At 44.0% G+C, this 18,153-nt stretch overlaps 6 protein-coding genes across 6 annotated transcripts; 3 read left to right on the top strand and 3 right to left on the bottom strand.

The window, feature by feature from the left end:
- Positions 1 to 499: 499 nt before the first annotated feature.
- PAAG_02630 (synaptic glycoprotein SC2) lies at positions 500 to 1,678 on the top strand (the record flags this gene model as incomplete). The annotated part of the gene is made up of 3 exons (XM_002795108.2): positions 500 to 536; positions 639 to 854; positions 990 to 1,678. The coding sequence occupies 3 exons, from the start codon at positions 500 to 502 to the stop codon at positions 1,676 to 1,678; spliced, it is 942 nt and encodes a 313-aa protein (XP_002795154.1).
- Positions 1,679 to 2,756: 1,078 nt separating this feature from the next.
- PAAG_02629 (alpha-1,2-galactosyltransferase gmh3) lies at positions 2,757 to 3,910 on the bottom strand (the record flags this gene model as incomplete). The annotated part of the gene is made up of 3 exons (XM_002795107.2): positions 2,757 to 2,996; positions 3,118 to 3,551; positions 3,613 to 3,910. The coding sequence occupies 3 exons, from the start codon at positions 3,908 to 3,910 to the stop codon at positions 2,757 to 2,759; spliced, it is 972 nt and encodes a 323-aa protein (XP_002795153.1).
- A 7,092-nt stretch (positions 3,911 to 11,002) lies between these two features.
- On the bottom strand, positions 11,003 to 11,602 carry PAAG_02628 (mitochondrial 54S ribosomal protein YmL24/YmL14; the record flags this gene model as incomplete). The annotated part of the gene is made up of 1 exon (XM_002795106.2): positions 11,003 to 11,602. One exon carries the CDS (start codon positions 11,600 to 11,602, stop codon positions 11,003 to 11,005), a length of 600 nt encoding a protein of 199 aa, XP_002795152.1.
- A 471-nt stretch (positions 11,603 to 12,073) lies between these two features.
- On the top strand, positions 12,074 to 13,653 carry PAAG_02627 (hypothetical protein; the record flags this gene model as incomplete). The annotated part of the gene is made up of 4 exons (XM_015844698.1): positions 12,074 to 12,217; positions 12,294 to 12,513; positions 12,584 to 13,131; positions 13,189 to 13,653. 4 exons carry the CDS (start codon positions 12,074 to 12,076, stop codon positions 13,651 to 13,653), a joined length of 1,377 nt encoding a protein of 458 aa, XP_015701776.1.
- A 577-nt stretch (positions 13,654 to 14,230) lies between these two features.
- PAAG_02626 (amine oxidase) lies at positions 14,231 to 15,986 on the bottom strand (the record flags this gene model as incomplete). The annotated part of the gene is made up of 2 exons (XM_015844697.1): positions 14,231 to 14,839; positions 14,964 to 15,986. The coding sequence occupies 2 exons, from the start codon at positions 15,984 to 15,986 to the stop codon at positions 14,231 to 14,233; spliced, it is 1,632 nt and encodes a 543-aa protein (XP_015701775.1).
- Positions 15,987 to 16,959: 973 nt separating this feature from the next.
- PAAG_02625 (vesicle transport v-SNARE protein vti1) lies at positions 16,960 to 17,810 on the top strand (the record flags this gene model as incomplete). Its single annotated transcript, XM_015844696.1, has 3 exons — positions 16,960 to 17,139; positions 17,244 to 17,659; positions 17,723 to 17,810. 3 exons carry the CDS (start codon positions 16,960 to 16,962, stop codon positions 17,808 to 17,810), a joined length of 684 nt encoding a protein of 227 aa, XP_015701774.1.
- Between the last annotated feature and the right edge of the window lie 343 nt (positions 17,811 to 18,153).

Raw genomic sequence — 18,153 nt, 5'->3', positions numbered from 1 at the left:
AAGGGAATTTGCAAGATAACCATCCATATCTCTTTCATCATTAGTCTCAGGAATATATTTGAAGATTTTTCTTTGAACATCTTACGAAATCGCACAGTTATTGGGCGTCACTTGGTTGACTAATAAGAATGTTCACGGAATTGTCAACTTCCTAGTTTAACCAACTATCTTGGAGCCGCTAATTTATTAATTTATCATATTTATCAAACCTGCAGCATCGAACATACTGCTAACCGGATGCACCAACGTTACAGATCCGGACTCCATAGAAGCCGGCTTTTTCTGTAGAATATCTGGAAGCATTTCGACCCGCTTTTCCCGCGCTTGGTCACGTGTAAAAGCTCAACGGACTCGGGACCTTGAGACTCCGTGTTGGATCCTTGAAGAAAGAAAAGGAAATAAAGAAACGTCTCTCCGCGTTTCAAGGACTGAGTCTTGTCAGTCCAACAATACTGCTCCTGATCAATTACTGGCATTAGCTGCCGGAAACTGAAATTCAATGTCTTCAAGCATCACCCTTAATCTCAAATCTCGAGGTATGTCGATATCAACTTCTTCCCAAGGTCCGAGAATTTCTAATTGAGATAGCCTGTTTCTGCAAAACACTTAAACTGACAACAAAATTTCCTTCTCCTTAGGCAAGCCGATCCCAAAGCTTCCTCGAGAGCTTTCAATTGATCCCGATGCCCTCGGCTCAGAGTTATACGACAGCATATCCCAGCAGTCCAGACTCTCCGTTGACCGCCTGAGAGTCACCAAGGCCAGCGATGGCACAGTAATTCACAACAGAAAAGATGACACCATACATTCCACCGGTCTCAGAAACCAGAGTACTATCTACGTGAAAGATATAGGTGCGCAATTTCCCGGCTCTGCGGCTCCCTGCCTCCTCTACCCCCAGTTGTTTCCTTGTCTCTTATTTGATTTGCAATATATATACATATATATAGTTATAAAAGGCCCTTAAGAACTGACTACCTAAACCAAAGGCACCCAACTCGCCTGGCGAACGGTCTACATGATCGAATATTTTGGCCCCATCTTCATTCACCCCTTGTTCCTTCACCACTCCTTACGTCCCTACATCTATCGTACCTCCAACCCGCCCCCCGTCACGAACCTTCAGATTCTCAATTGCGCCCTTGTGATACTCCATTTTGTGAAACGTGAACTGGAAACCGCCTTTGTCCACCGTTTCGGCCGCGTGACCATGCCCGCAATGTATGTCCTCCGCAACAGCGCGCACTACTGGCTCCTGTCAGGTGTTAACATTGCCTTCTGGATTTATGCACCTACCTCTACAATCGCAACAAAGACCATTGAATCCGCGGACCCGCTTCTTCTCTACTCAGGCCTGGCCCTTTATGTCTTTGGCCAACTAGCCAATCTGAACACCCATATCGTACTGCGAAACCTCCGAAGACCTGGTACGACCGAGCGGGGAATCCCATCCGGCTTCGGTTTTAGCTGGGTGACGTGCCCCAATTACCTGTTTGAGGTGATGGCTTGGATTGGTGTGTATCTAGTGAGCGGATTGAATTGGAGCGTATTGCTCTTTATAGTCGTTGCGTGTCTCCCAATGATTACGTGGGCGAAACAGAAAGAACGTAAATATCGCAGTGAATTCGGCGATAAGTACAAGAAAAAGCGGTTTGTTATGTTTCCAGGGATAATCTAATACGTTATTTTTTTCCGTTGTGGGTGGCACCGCGTTGTCGATTGGTTGGTTGCAGCATAAAAGGAGGAGACCGTTTCCAAAGAAAAGCAAGGTGGAGGGAGTTGCGTTGGATTAGTCTCTGCTTGTTGCGAAGTTTGACAGCGATTTGGTCATTTCAACTTCAAATAAGTGAAATAGACGCGGGAGACGTGCCGCAAGGTGACCCTGCGATGTGCAGAACAGTTGGTTCATCTAGATGTGAGAAATGTTGCCTGCCAGCAGAGGATCATGCCTATTATTACAGCAACTTTTACCCCATTTGTATGAAATATTTTTTCCTTAATTGCACCTGTTTATAAGTTATGCATGATTCACCATCTGTCCTTTTAAAGGGGGTTTGACACATTAGGTTACTAATAATATTTGAGAGGATCTTGATGTTTTTATATGAAGGAAATTCATATTAGAATTCCTCTCTCTATTATGAGCAGTTATTAAAGTCCGTGTTTATTATATGTGTATATCATAAATAAACAGTGTAATGCATGAAAAGACAACAATAACATATGAAAGAATGCAACATGAGAGGAAGAATACATGTTGATTTATACTCAGTAAAGACTCAGGATTCAAAACATACTTCGCAATGAGTTGCAAGCGGTGAAATACCCAGGCGTGTATGACGTGATAAACGGCCTCCGGAAAATAGACTGATGAGAAAACGAAAGTAATAGAATCTTACATGGTTGTTGAACAAAAGGATCATGCTTAAATAAGAATGCAACAGCAGATAGCGAATGAAACATGTTAAAATAAAATTGTAGCAAAGGTATCTCTTAAAAGTATAACCAGCAGAAAGCTTCAGTGACACATCTTTCAAGCTTTCGAATCCAGTTCTTCTTTCTCCTTATTTCACATCTATACCTGAATTAAATAAAGAGCCTGTCATACAAACTGAAAACGAAAACGGAAGAGCCCCTTATGCAATACCACCTAAAGGAAGGAAGGAAAAAATAAATATAAATATAAAAGCCAGCAATTACCATAATGCCATGCAACGGAAGAAGAGCAAGTGAAAAGAAATAATTAGTAATGAGTATCATATTTTCGCGTTATTTGTATTCCTAGCCCATTGTGTCCAGAAAATCTCCATCTGCTGTTCGCAGGTCTTCTGGGCTTCGGGAGCGTCGCAGCCCAAAAACCGAACAACGAAGTCTCCATTATTGAATAGGCTGTCTGGCGTTAGTGAGGGTGATTCAGGCGTGTAGGAGTTGAAAATACGCTGTGGGACAAGAGCAAGTTTGGCAAGGAGGGTGGGATGCCATTGGATGATATGATCCTGTTGAACAGATCACAGAAAAGCAAGAGAAATTGTTAGTAAAATGATGATGTCGAGTTAAAACAAGGGGAAAAGAGAGAGTTCAAGAAGGAATGCTGCATATAGGAACATGGACACCTACCAGAGCATGTGTCTCTGCCTTTGCAAATCGATAACTCCGATATAACGGATCAAACCACGCATCCAAGAAGTATAGGGCCCAATCTGTTCTTCGTAGAATGAAGCTGCCGGGACTTAGGCTCTCCGCATCCTGGCTGATGATGAAATCTACATCATTCCCTGAAAGATGGCTGAATGTCTTGATGATGCTATCCGGTGGCACGACCGACTTGTCCTTGATCATAATGGATTCAAGCCGTTTCTTATCGAGGATGTGGGAAGTGAGGGAAAGAGATGGGTTCATTATGAGAGCATGGGCCGACAGGTGAAAGAAATGAGTCGCCTTCGGATACAAGGTATAGGCATGGCGGAGAGCGGGGAGCATGGCCCAGCTGCGGGGAGCATCGTCTAGGTATGGGAGGTAATCCTTCGCACTCGCGAAGAAGTTGACATAGCCTGGTACAAACCTGTTAGCATGCCGTGACTGCCAAGAAGCTCGCATTGATATTATTCCTACCATGCCTCTTAGCATAGTCCTCTCTGTTTTCCTTAATGCGTTGGATATACTCGTCGCTGAGGTTCTCCTCGTCAAGAACCGTGACAATAACGATATTCACTGGCCCAGTTGGAACTGTCTCCTTGGAGGTGGTACTAGATGACGAGAAAGTTCGGGAAAGGAAGAATACGAATGTGAAAAAAACAACACCCAATACAGCGACTGTTTTCAACTGGCGGCGACGGATTGCAGGCGAATGTGAAGCCCGCGTGTATGGGGGATTATACGAGGCTTTTCGCGGGGGCAGAGCGAACTGCATTTTGCTTGATATATATTCGGGCCCAACGGTTCTCCCAGCTCCCAGGAATGCTGGGAGGTGACAACTATGAAGCCCTCCTCCTGAACAACCCTGACATACGGACCCTCTCTTTCTCTCTCTTTTTTTATTTTTTTTTTTTGACCTTCTCAATTATATTTTGGTTCGAGTTTCCAGGAGTTCACTTGGATTTGAACGACAATTATCAAGGGCCAAGCATGAGATGACCAGGTCTCGGGGCGGAATAATGTCTTCCGGCGCATCTTATAAGTCGTGGAGATGGATGAAAGTCTCCACTTATTTTGATTAAGTTAGCTAACGTAATCCACCCGACCGGGCATCCCCAACCGAGCGAACAGCCAATGCAAAATAAGTTATCTTCTAATTTAACTTACTCATACACTTCTAACGCGCAATTATGCCACCAATTCGCAATAAGAATTCTAGGAACTCCATAGAGATGGAGGGAAGACTTGAACTCGCAATAAATGCTATTAAAAAGCAAGAAATATCGTCAATTTCTGAAGTTGCGCGTCTTTTTGAGGTGCCTCGTTCCACTCTCAGTCATAGACTTAATGGTCGAACTGCAAGAGTGAATTTACGCGCAAATTCAATTAAATTGACTGAGCCTGAAGAGAATCTGCTAGTTCAGTGGATTCTTGACCTGGCCAAATGAGGGTTACTCCCCCAGCCGGTGTTTGTTGAGAATATGGCTAATCATCTTCTTTTTCTACGGCATTTAACCACTACCCCTCAACGCGTGGACAAGAACTGGGTTTACAAGCTGATTAAACGCCGTACGGAGCTCCAATGCCGCTATTCCAGACTCTATAATCATGATCAGGCTAAGTGTGAGGATATAAAGATTATTCAGGATTGGTTTAAGACCTTGGGGGAATACAATTGCTGAGCATAATTCTGCCAGAAGATATATACATATTTGATGAGACTGTCTTTGCAATGGGACTCTGCGCCACTACTAAGGTTATTACTAGCAGTGAGTGCTACAGCCGGGCTGAGCTTCTACAACCTGGAAATCGTGAATGGGTGACTGTGATTGAGGCAGTGAATGCCTCTGGATGAGCGCTACCACCGTATATCATTCTCAAAGGGCAGAGCCTGCAGGAAGGCTGGTTTGAAGGCTTGCCAAATAACTGGAGGCTGGATGTTAGTGCCAACGGTTGGACCACGGATGAGATAGGAATCAAATGGCTTACTAGGCTGTTTATTCCTGCAGCAAAGCCACGTCAGGTTGGCAGTTCTATTCTTCTTATCCTGGACGGGCATGGCAGCCATCTTACACCAGAATTTGATCAAATCTGTAACAATGGAATTATCACGCTCTGCATGCCGCCACATACATCACATCTTTTGCAGCCTCTAGATGTGAGCGTTTTTGCTGTGTTAAAACAGACATATGGTGACTTGGTTGAGCAGCGAATGCGGCTTGGAATCAATGATATTCGAAAGGTTGATTTCTTAGAAGCTTATCCTGCAGTCCGTATGGAAGCTTTCAAAGCTCAGAGCATTCACAATGGCTTCAAGGCTACTGGAATAGTGCCATTTCAGCCTGACTATGTTATCCAGCAGTTGAATATTCAGCTGCGCACTCCTAACCCCTAACGCAGCAGCTCTAGCAATTCAACCACATCCTGCGCGGCAATTGCACCTGCAAGTGAATAAGGTTAAAGGGCTTATGGAAGGTCAACCTCAAGGCTTAGTGGAAGGCCTTCACCAAATTATCAAGACTTACGAATATAAGATAATTAATACCACCATCATGAAGAAGCAGAACCAGGATATATTCAACGCGAATGAGATAGAGAAACAGAAACACAAAAGATCTACGCGTAGAATTCAACAAGCAGATGGAGGTTTAACTAGTGAAGAAGCTCAGAGTCTTCTAGTTGAGCCTGCACCGCACCAACGGGCTCCACAACGTTGCAGAAATTGCGGCACTCTCGGATATACAAGAATGACATGTCCTCAACCTAGTGTAATTGAATTTAATTTAATTGAGCGTTGTGGTGTTGAGATATTTTGAATTAAAATCTAGTCAGTTGGGATACGGTTATTTGGCTGCTGGCTCTGTGGGATGCTCGCTCGGGGGTGGATTACGTTAACTAATTAGTATAATGTAATCAATAAGTGAGTGAACCATATAAGTGAGCGAACCACTTCTCACTCTTCATACAATGAGAAATGCTCTGCATCAAAAATGTCAACCACACAAAAAAATAAAGCCTCTTCTCAGGAAGGAAGGCTTCTTTTAGCCATTCAAGCACTTAAAAATGATCAAATTTCAAGTGTACAAGCTGCAGCAAAGCTATATAAAGTCTCTTATGCAATTTTAACTCATCATATATATAGTTGTATGATATGTGTTGACACACCTTCAAAGAATCAGAAACTTAGTCTTACAGAGGAAGAATCTCTTGTTCAATGAATTCTGATCATGAATGAGTGAGATCAGCCTCCCTGAGTTGCAGTTGTATGAGAAATGGTCAATCTCCTTTTTGTCAATTGAGAATCTAATTCCTCATCTATAGTGAGTGAATGCTGAGTACAAAACTTTGTCAAACATCATGATGAGCTGTAATTCAAGTTCTCATGCAAGTATGATCATCAGCAGGCTCTATATGAGGATTCTGAAATTATTCATGAGTGATTTAAGCTTGTATAAAATACTGTTGTGAAGTATGAGATCCTGGAAAATAATATCTATAACTTTGATAAAACAGGATTTCAGATAAGTATAATTAAAACTGTCAGAATGATAACTGAATCTGAAAAAGCTGAGAATCTCAATCTTGTACAGCCTGAAGATCAGGAATAGATGATTGTTATTGTTGAAGTTAATACAACTGACTGAGATTTGCATACAATGATTATCCTCAAAGAAAAGATACATCAATCCTGCTGATATGAGACAGAAGGACTACCACATGACTGGGTGATTGAAGTCAGTGAGAATAGCTGAATCACTGATCAACTGAGCTTGTACTGACTGAAAGAAGTGTTCAACAAGAAGACTCTATACTGTACAAAGAGCAGATATTAACTATTAATTCTAGACTGACATTGAAGTCATACCTCAGCTGAATTTGATCAATTTTGCATTGAGAATCAGATCATTGTCCTCTACATACTGTCATATTCCTCTTATCTTCTTTAATTATTAGATGTTGATTGCTTCTTATTCTTAAAAACTGTATACAGACAGTAGGTAGAAAATCAAATATGACTTGAGATTAATTATATTAATAAGAAGGAGTTTCTAAGTCTCTATCTTATAGCTTAGATGCAGGCTCTGACTGAGAGCAACATCAAGAGCAGCTTTAAAGCTGCTAAGCTAATTTTGTACAATTCTGAGCAGATTCTCTCACAGCTTAATATCATAATACATATTTCCACCTCCCCAGGAACCTCTTACAGCTTCCAGGCCTTCTGGATGACAGTCACACTACATAATATACATCAATTGGAGTAGCAGACTGAGGAAGTTAAAGGATATATCAAGCATCATATGCAGAGCTCACTTAGTCTAATCAATCATGCTATAAGTCAGCTAGTCAAAGAATGTCAAATGATAATACACAGTGCTATTATTCTAGCAGCTGAAAACAGGGAGTTAAGAGCTCAAAATGCTAAACAAAAAAAAAATGAGAAAGAGACTGTATATATGTAGCTCAATAAAGTGCTTTAATAATTGAAGAAGACTTGAATCATATATGAAGGATTAATGAATAAGAGCAGAGGATAGTTGAGACTGCTGAGTCATGATCATAAAAATATGCAGCATTATAGTGTAGTGTCTGTGGAATTATTGAGCATACTGCCTGTATATGCTCTAAGTGTATAGAAAATAATTTATAATATAATTTGCTAGTTTTTTTTTATAGTTGAGGCTTTGAAGACATTCTCATTGTACAGAGAGTGGGAAGTGATTCACTTGCTTATATAGTTCACTCACTTATTGATTATATTAATTTAGTTAACTAATGTAATTTCATATTGAGTCAGCTACCAAATTTCTCCACCTACTAATTTAACTGCTCATTCAATTCAACACGTAATTATATTATCAAAATGTAAGAAAAACTCTTCAAATTCAGTTGAGCAAGAGGAGAGAATTGAACTCACAATAAAATCTATTCAAAATGATGAAAAGCTCTCAATTCATGAAGCTGCAAAGCTATTTAATGTGTCTAGGTCTACTCTTCAAGATCACCTCAAGCACTGGCCCTTATAGGTGAATTTACATATAAACTTTCATAAATTATCTGCTGCTGAAGAGGATAAGCTAGTTAAATGAATACTAGACTAAGCTAAATAAAAATTCCCCCCTTGGCCGGCATTTGTTAAAGATATGGCTAATTATCTTCTTACCTTATAGAATTCCACTGCTTCCACTATCTCCCCCTATCAAGTCAGCAAGAACTGGATTTCAAAACTGATTAAATATCATACAGAGCTCCAAAGCTACTATTCCAGATACTATAATCATGACCAGGCTAAGTGTGAAGATCAGTAGGTTATAAAGGATTGGTTTAAAACCTTAGGAGATACAATTGCTGAGCATGAGATTGTGCCAGAGGATATATATAACTTTGATGAGATTGGCTTTGCTATGGGTCTCTGTGCCACTATTAAGGTCATTACTAGTATTGAGTACTATGGCAGAGCAAAGCTCCTACAGCCTGGAAACTGTGAATGGGTAACTGTAATTGAGTCAGTCAACGTGTCAGGATGGGCTCTACCTCCCTATCTCATCCTCAAAGGCCAGGGCTTGTTGGAAGGTTGGTTTGAAGGCCTTCCAGAAGGCTGGAGGCTAGATGTGTTGTGAACCAACAGGAGACTTCCAGGGATCATTGGATAAGAATTGCAGAGGATAAAGGAACTAGGGTTTCAGACGGAATAACCCTGGGTTACGGGACTAACCTAAAGAGATGGTCACGTGATTGATAGATTGATAGATTGGTATGACTATCTATCAGACGTTACCAAGTCTACCGGATGGTAGATTGGTAGGCTGGTATGACTATATACCATGGGCTATCAGATCTATCAAGAGGTTTCCATCATGTATATAAACACCCTCATTACCCCTAGGATCAAGAGGCCTATCTTCTTGATCACGATCAATTTTATATTCTCCATTCATCTACCGATCTCTACTCCATCCTACCCACATTGTGTCTGCGTTTATCTGATACATCCCCGCTCCTATACTTGTCATAGCTTTGACCACCTAACTCTACACCCTCTCAGGTGCCCGTCTCACCCAAGCCCTACGCACACCTGACCCCTTAGCCGTAGCTATCGTTGGTTATAAGGATCCTCTAATTGACGTCCTTACTACTCGTGATAGTGGCACTACCCCCTGTCCTAGTTATCAAGCTTACGGCACTCTCGTTCGGCTTAACCTTACCCTTCGGCTACAGGTGAAGCTTGCTAGTGATAGAGGCGCAGTAGCAAGATGCCAGTCCAAATGGCTGGACTACTGATGAAATAGGTCTGAGATGGCTTCAATAGGTGTTTATTCCAGCAGCAGATCTTCGCAGAGTTGGCAGATCTATCCTTCTTATCCTGGAAAGGCACGGCAGTCACCTTACCCCAGAATTGACCAAATCTGCAAGGACAATGCTATAATATGCCTTTGCATGCTGCCTCATTCCTCTCACCTTCTGCAGCCACTAGATGTGGGTGTTTTTTCAGTTTTAAAGTGAGTGTATGAAGATCTAGTTCAGCAGCGAATGCGGCTTGGATTTAATGCCATTCAGAAGGCAGATTTCCTAGATGCCTACCCTGCAGCATGTGCTGCAGCCTTCAAACCTCAGACTATTCAAAATGGCTTCAAGGCAGCTGGAATAGTGCCCTTTCAGCCTGACTATGTTCTCCAGCAGCTGGATATTCAACTCTGGATCCCTACCCTCTCATGCAGCAGCTCTAGCAATTCAGCCATGTCCTGAGTGCTTCAAACACCTAGTAATCCCCAGCAATTACACCAGCAGGCAAATAAGATCAAATACTTAGTGGAAGGTCAGCCTCAAGGCTTTGTGAAAGACTTTGACCAAATTATCAAGGCCTGTGAACATGGAATGATCAGTGCCACTATTCTAAAGAAGTAATACCAGGATATATTCAATGTGAATGAGATAGAGAAGCAAAAGCAGACTAGATCTAGACATCAGATTGAACATGCAGGGGGTCTCACTAGGCAGGAAGCTCAGAATCTTATTATTCCACCTGCTGCACCTGTTGAACAGTCTGTCATTCAACCTTCTGAGCCTGCAGTCTCTGGGCCTAGGCCACACTCAGGAGCACCACAGTGGTGCAGCAACTGCAATTTACCTGGCCATAAGAGAACAAGATGCCCTCAATCTAGTATAATTTAATTTAATTTAATTGGGGGGGGGGGGGGGTGTAGATATTTCGGGTTAAAATCTAGTTAGTTGGGATACGGTGGTTTTGGTGTCTCGCTCGCTGGGGTGTCTCGCTCGGTGTGGAATTTACGATAGTTATAGTTAGTTAACTTAGTTATTAAAGCTGAGTAAGATTGTATTTGGCAGCTCAAACATGGATGCAATTTCATTGCCTGGTTTGGAGAATAATCAACATTGGGAAATGAGCTTTGGTTGAATGTTGTCTCACGTCATATATCCAATTCATGGTTTGAATATATACAGAATGAAAAAACCCTACTACATTATCAACCAGGCACAAATCTATGGGCTTCTGGCTATGCTTCTCTAGGTTGCAAGTGCAATGTGAACTTCTCATATTATTTAACACTTCGCAGACTGCACAAGGAAGTGGAATAGGTTAAGGGTAAAGGAATGATTGCCATAACATCCAAAAAATTATACAGTCTAATGTACATATATTCCATCATTTTGTAGCAAGGGCTGGGGCAGCCAGGGAAAGGGATATATATCTTCCAGCTAATCGTATGTATAATTCCCATCCCAATGGATTTCCTTGTCGTTTAGAGTAGTTCGAAGTAACAAGGCATTTCATACAAGTAAACACCTCCCTCCCTTCAGTTTGGATGACGCCACACAAAACTAAGCAAGCAACCACTTATTGCACAGATTACTCGGTAGAGACAGGTATCTTATCCTGCGTTTGCTGCGGTGCCTGTGGCTCCAATTCGGCAGCCGCCCTTAATCCCAGTGCCTTTTGTTCCTCCAGAAATTTCTCCCTCATTGCCCTCGACTGCATGACTTTCCACCGCAATTTCCACCCGAAAACGCCTAATTCCTTTATTCTGGCGGGCTTATCGCCCAAGAGGTACTGATCCAAGCCGCCCACTTTCTTAATCGTTCTCAGGACGCGATGTGTAACTTTTAGTTTCAGCGTCGTCCCCAAAGCCTCACTGTAGAGCTCCTCGTGGCGAACATTAGGTTTCCATGTCCTTCTCGTCTTTCCCTTATTTCGTCCCTTGGAGATTTTGTTTCCGAATTGGATTGTCGAACCGCCGTAGAGACCGCTGTTTGCTTGTTTGAAGTAGAGGGAAGGGCCGTAAGGATATTCCGGGGGATCTCCGGAAAGAGATTCAAAATATTTGTCAGGATCTAAGATAGTTGACTGATTTGACTGAGAGCGTCTGGGGTACAAGGAAAGGCCGCGGAATGTCTGGAGGAGGGAGGAAGGGCGGGAGCAAGAGAAGTGTTTGGCAGTGTGGAGAGCCATTGTCAGACCATGTGGTGCTATAGCTGAAGAATTGCAGTGTTCGTAGTAACAGGAGGTGTGGCTGCCCTCCCCACAAGCCGTACACTGGTCCAGGGGGATCGCTGGGAGATGTGCAGGTTGCGGTGGGGATTGTTTGCAGTGCCAGGTCCGAGTCCTTCTGGCCGGTCGCTGTGTGTTGCTGTGACTTTTCCCCAGGCCGATGCCACTAGGCTTTATTTGGATTACTGAAAAACTAATTCTGGGGCATTTGGTGTTTAGCTAAGCAACAATCAACTCTCTCACAGAACCGCAACACTATGCTCGACAACGGCTCACTTGAACAGCTTCAATATCGACCTTAATGACCTAATTTACGTTAAGATTCACTGACATCTCATTATCTTGTTACTGTCCAATTCTCTTACTTTCTACCTGATCTGTGAAATTCATTAACTGATAGCTGTCTGCGCTCAGCAGAGACTCTCTCCCACCATGGTCCAGATCAGCGAGGTCAAAGGAAACTCGCGGGAGAATAGAACTGCTGCACATACACATATCAAAGGTTTAGGCTTACGGCCTGATGGCACTGCTGAATCTACCGGCAATGGCTTTGTTGGACAGGCTGCTGCAAGAGAGGTGCGCTTCTATACCTCTATCCGTCCTTGTTTCTGCCGCTCTAAGATCCGAACTTACAACTGTGCATTTTGTTTAGGCCTGCGGCGTTGTAGTCGATATGATTAAAGCGAAGAAGATGGCGGGGCGAGCAGTGTTACTCGCGGGTGGCCCAGGAACTGGTAAAACGGCTTTGGCGCTGGCTGTGTCTCAAGAATTGGGGACCAAAGTACCCTTCTGTCCCATCGTGGGTAGCGAGGTGTTCTCAGCGGAGGTTAAGAAGACAGAAGCGCTAATGGAGAATTTTCGAAGAGCAATTGGTATTGTTTATTTACCTCGTACCGATTGTAGATTACCTGTTGAGTTCTAGTACTAAGTTTGCTCTGTTAGGACTACGAGTACGCGAAACCAAGGAGGTATATGAAGGAGAGGTGACGGAGCTTACTCCAGAAGAAGCAGAGAACCCGTTGGGGGGCTACGGACGAACGATAAGCCATCTGATTATCGGACTCAAATCATACAGAGGAACAAAGAAGCTACGTTTGGATCCTAGCATCTACGAAGCGATCCAGAAAGAAAGAGTAACCGTTGGAGATGTTATATATATTGAAGCCAACACAGGCGCTTGCAAACGCGTCGGGCGATCCGATGCATACGCCACCGAGTTCGACCTGGAAGCTGAAGAATACGTCCCCATCCCCAAGGGCGAAGTCCACAAGAAGAAAGAGATCGTACAAGACGTCACGCTTCATGACTTGGATATCGCCAACGCGAGACCGCAAGGTGGCCAAGATGTGATGAGTATGATGGGCCAGCTCATGAAGCCTAAGAAGACAGAAATCACAGACAAACTGCGCCAGGAGATCAACAAAGTTGTCAACCGATACATCGACCAAGGAGTTGCTGAGCTTGTTCCTGGTGTTCTATTCATCGATGAAGTACGCTTCTCACTCCCAATAAAAAACTGACAAGTCTAGTTGTGCTAAAATTTCCAGGTCCACATGCTCGACATAGAATGCTTCACCTATCTCAACCGTGCCCTCGAATCCTCCATCTCCCCCATCGTTATCCTCGCCTCAAACCGCGGTAACACCGTCGTACGCGGTACAGGCGACGTAGTCGCTGCACATGGCATCCCACCTGATCTCCTTGCCCGCCTACTGATAATCCCCACACACCCGTATAACCCCGAAGAGATAAAAACCATAGTGCGCCTGCGTGCCAAGACCGAGGGTCTGACCATCAGCGAGCCCGCGCTGGAGAAAGTGGCTGAGCACGGAAGTAAAGTGAGTTTACGGTATGCGCTGCAGTTGTTAGCGCCTGCAAGTATTCTTGCGCGGGTGGATGGGAGGGCAGGCGGAATTGAGGAGGCGGATATTGCGGAGTGTGAGGATTTGTTTATTGATGCGAAGAGGAGTGCGGGGATTGTGTCGAAAGGGGATGAGGTGTTTCTTTCGTGATTTTTTATTTTTATTTTATTTTATTTTACTAAAACCCTATGCCCTATTATTCTTTTAACGTTCGGAGGGTTTAATTGTACCAACAGGTTCTACTTTGCCTAGAATTTTCCTCTTTGGGCATTGTGATGGTTATTATTTATTCCATTTGCCCGCAGAGCTATTCCTGTCAGATCGTCATTTGTGTGCTTGTCAGTGTTAGCCATTATTTTCCATACCTCTATTCTTTTACAAAAATCAAGCGTCGCGGGATAAAAGGGATGCGAATCGTGGGAATGAATCAACAATAACATATACATGAAAAAAATGAGATAATTTCAGAAAGTATACTTCGAAACTTACTCCTCCGCCCCGTGTTTGTATGCAATGATCTCATTCTAGTCCATAGATGAACCGGGGAGGGGTCAGGTGTTTTTAAATCATAGGGAAGTGTCTTCTGCAGGAGTCCAAGAAATACGTATGACGCAAAAACAGTCAACATGAGCGCCCAGAGTAGCGATAAAATTTGAAGAGGCAATACTGCAATAACGCACGAATAACGCCTTGAAAAGCTATGGCTGTGCCTATCGCAAACTTCATACTAAACATCCTTCTTCATCCACACACCGTATCTCCCTCCCCTCTCGACTTTCATCTCTCTCATCCTCCGCCAAGCCATCTGGAAATAAAGAACTACCCGTCTCACGATGCCCAAGATCCAATAAATAACCAACACCACCCTCAAAAGAAATCTCACCGGCATATCTCTTAGTTTCAAGTCAGGAACTTTCATGCTTACAACCGAAGACGGGTCATCAGCCATGACCCCGAATGGCAATTCAGCACCTAGATGATCCACAGCGACTTGAAAGGCACTTCTAACGGCATCCTCGTAACGACCATACCCGGTCCACGGGCCACAGTAACTCACTCTACGTGTATTTTGGATTTGGAGGAGTATTTTCTGTGATTCCAGTGCTCGATTGTTGAAGATGAAGCGGGAGTATTCCCATATCCCCTGTACATGGAGTGGGTGGAGAGGGGAGATTGGATTAAGAGTAATTAGCACTGGACCATATGTGGCTTCTGGAATGCCTTGTAGTCGATTCATGTAAAGGGATGTACAGAATTGGCTGTTGTCAGAGGAACTTATTGGGGATTTCGTCATGTGGTTAAAGGTAGCCCAGACACGTTTTCGTTTCGGCATGAGCTACGGGCATAATAACACTGTTAGACAGACTATCGAAACGTTGAAACGGCAAGTGAAAAAGTTCATGAGCTTCGCTCGGGATCATAAGTACCAGCGCAACTTTGAGCTAGGAATAGGAACTCACCGTAGTGTCAGAATGGAGGATACCAACGGTTCTTACCGATTGAAATTCGCTCAGAACTTGTATCTCCTTATCAGTCGCGCTCGCGGAAATCATCCTCAAAGCTTCATGAGCGGAGGTGGCTATGATGACATGGTTAAAATCTTCTATTTGCCCTCCACGTTCGACCTTAAGCCAGCCCGGTTTATGGCTTTGGTTAATCGATTTTACTTTGGTGTTGAGATGAATCCTTTCAGGAGGTGCAGATTCAGTAATCGTTGCCTCGAGTTCATTTAGAGGGTCCCTTACAAACATCCACTTTGACCAAAATAACGAGCTTCGGAGAAGGTCGCAGTCCGCCAGGAAATGTAGAAGGAGCACAATTGGCAGCTCAAGAGCATCCCTTGGATTATAGACGTTCCAGAGTACGGTAATCAGCGGGATAAGGTAATTATCACGGAAGGCATTTGAATATCCCTCGTTAGCCAAAAAAGTGCCAATGCTCCTTTGCGACTGTGGGCGACTAGAAGGTTTGCTGGCCCTCCTTCGTGTCCGAGGTCTATTCCTTTTGGCGCACTGTTCATTCCTCAGCAAATCCAGCGCAAAATAGTTGAATTTCGCAATATCAATCAGCATTCTCCACATGTCCAGCCGCAGCAGGTTGCGAGAAAGAATGGCGAACAGCGATGAGCTTCGCCATTCAAACGAGTCCTCAAGTCGGGACGAGGCGATCGAAAATTCGGTGTCATGACAAGGAATCTGAAGTTCCCGCAGAAATGCATATAGATTTGCTGCTCCCCGAGTGAGTTCCTGAGACAAGCTCCAGATAGGGAGCAACTCACGTGAAGTAGAAGCTTGGAAACAAGCAAGTCCCGAATCGACCCCGATTTGGTATCCTTTCTCCTCATACTGTACCACGTGAGTGAGCCCCCTCAACCTGCTCGCTGCTTCAAAAAGATGGACCTCATGTCCTGAGTCTTTCAGAGCCCAGAAGGCAGCAAGGCCGGAACATCCACCGCCCACAATAGCTACCTTTTTCGAAGCCATTGTGACATGTAGGATAGATACCAGGAACAGATGAAATAGATCATCCAAAAATCAGACTAGCAAGCCAACAGGCCAACCGTATCTTGCATGACTCGCCGTCCGGTCATGGACAGGGTTCCGCTGACTTGAGCGACCTAACGTGACTTGATTCTCCAGCCTGCCAGTGGTAATGATCCTCTAAAAAAGGGTAATTGCTCTACGTCAGGTAAAAAATTGATGCAGAGTGAAGCGGGGCATCCTTTGAGAACGGCCAAATCCTACTGCAGATAGAAGTTTTTAGAACGAGAATAATTTATTAGGGTATGTATCAACAGCGAGGGAGTTACCCCGGCATTAGATCTGCAGGGAACCAAGTGGACTGCAAAAGGGTAGGGTTATCAGTGGAGAAAAGGGTGCCAATTTCTCATCCAATTTCTCATCCAATTTCTCATGCAATTTCCACGAGAGCAAGGACGTCGCTGTGGACGGATGGCATCATCTACCGTTCAAAACCAGAGAATCATCACTGCTTCGACTTGCAAGATGGATGTTGTCTAAAGTCGGATGTCAAGATTTGTGGCTTGACACAACTTGGTCACGTGGGACATAGAATGCGGTACTTTGGGGTACAAATAACACAAGCATATTTTAGCTGTAGAAAGGTATTTTTAGACAGCAATTAACTATCCGTTCTTGCGGCTTGCGGAAACTTATCGTCATCAGCATCACTCTATCAACTCCACTACAACATCCACCACCAAAGTTCAATACCACAACAGAGACCGGTCGAATTTTCCTGGGGGGCAGAAGCTATTAGGTTGGGGGATTGGGAATTCATCTCTTCATATACAAGCTGCGAGGCCAAGGGTTCCCCAGCCACCTAGACGTCCTTCAAGACATCTACGGGGACCGACCGACCGAATCTAACACATCCATCCATCATCTCCTACAATATCCGCTTCTTTAAGCAGTCATTTACCAATATATATAAGCAATGGCGAGCCCTCTAAATACAGATGCCGGCTCAGAGCTGTTCAGTGGCTACGAAGCCGAGCTGAAATTGGTACAGGCAGACCTGAACCAGAAGCTCGATCAGATAGCGGAAGCCACGGGAGAGGAAAGGAAGTCAGCCATCAGACAAGCGGAGAGAGCTTTGGATGAGGCCATGGAACTGGTAACTTTTTAACCCATATTCCCTTTTTGTCGCCGTGACCTCGCTTTCCTGCTTCTTGCTCAGATGATAAATGAGCACTAACACATGATCATGATGAAACATAGCTAGATCAAATGCGTATAGAGAAAGAGAATATCCCCTCAGCAGCGCGCTCGAAAGTGAATACCCGTTTCCGCAACTTCGTAACAGACATCGACGACATTAAACGCACACTTAAATCCCTCTCTGATGACCGCAGAGCTCTATTTGGCGATAGATATACGGACGACCCCAACGGCGTAAACGACCACCATCTAGAGCAGAGACAGCAACTCCTATCCGGAACTGAACGTCTAGAACGGAGTTCTGCTCGCCTGAGGGATAGTCAGAGAATAGCACAGGAGACGGAGGATATCGGACGGAATACCTTGGCCGATCTATACATCCAGCGCCAGACTATCGAACACACCAGAGCTGGCTTGCTGGAAAGCGAAGGCTACGTGGATCGGAGCGTCAAGACGCTGCGGGGGATGGCTCGTAGGTATTACATCCTTTATCAATCCCCAAAATGAGAGTCGCGTGCATAGTTAATCAAGCAAAATAGGATGGCTACGAATCGGGTGATTACCATCGCCATAATAATCGTGTTGGTCCTTCTTATCATTGCTGTTGTATATAGCAAGTTCCGCTAAGCATATTTTGGGTTTTTTTTTTTTTTTTGGGGTGGGGGGGGGGGGGGGGGACGGGGGGGGGGAGGGTGTGGTGTTTGTTCTTGGCGAACTGTGGCTCTTTTGCTTGCAATTACGATTACTATCGAAGTGTTTAATTATTTTTTGTGATCTTGTATGATACGGCAATACCTTATAACTACCACTTCTACAGCCCTGTTTATCAGATGAGATGATTCTGACAAGCCATTCTGATTAGCAATATATTAATAGTTGACTTTTTTATTATAACCAAACAATCCAACACCGTGGGTATCTACCATTTATCAAATCCATGCCTCCAGCTTAACCAAGGGAGCAAAAAACG

Source organism: Paracoccidioides lutzii, assembly GCF_000150705.2.
Source record: "Paracoccidioides lutzii Pb01 unplaced genomic scaffold supercont2.6, whole genome shotgun sequence".
NCBI lineage: Eukaryota > Fungi > Ascomycota > Eurotiomycetes > Onygenales > Ajellomycetaceae > Paracoccidioides > Paracoccidioides lutzii.
The sequence above is the reverse complement of the archived record's forward strand: the minus strand, read 5'-3'. Positions and strand labels throughout refer to the sequence as shown.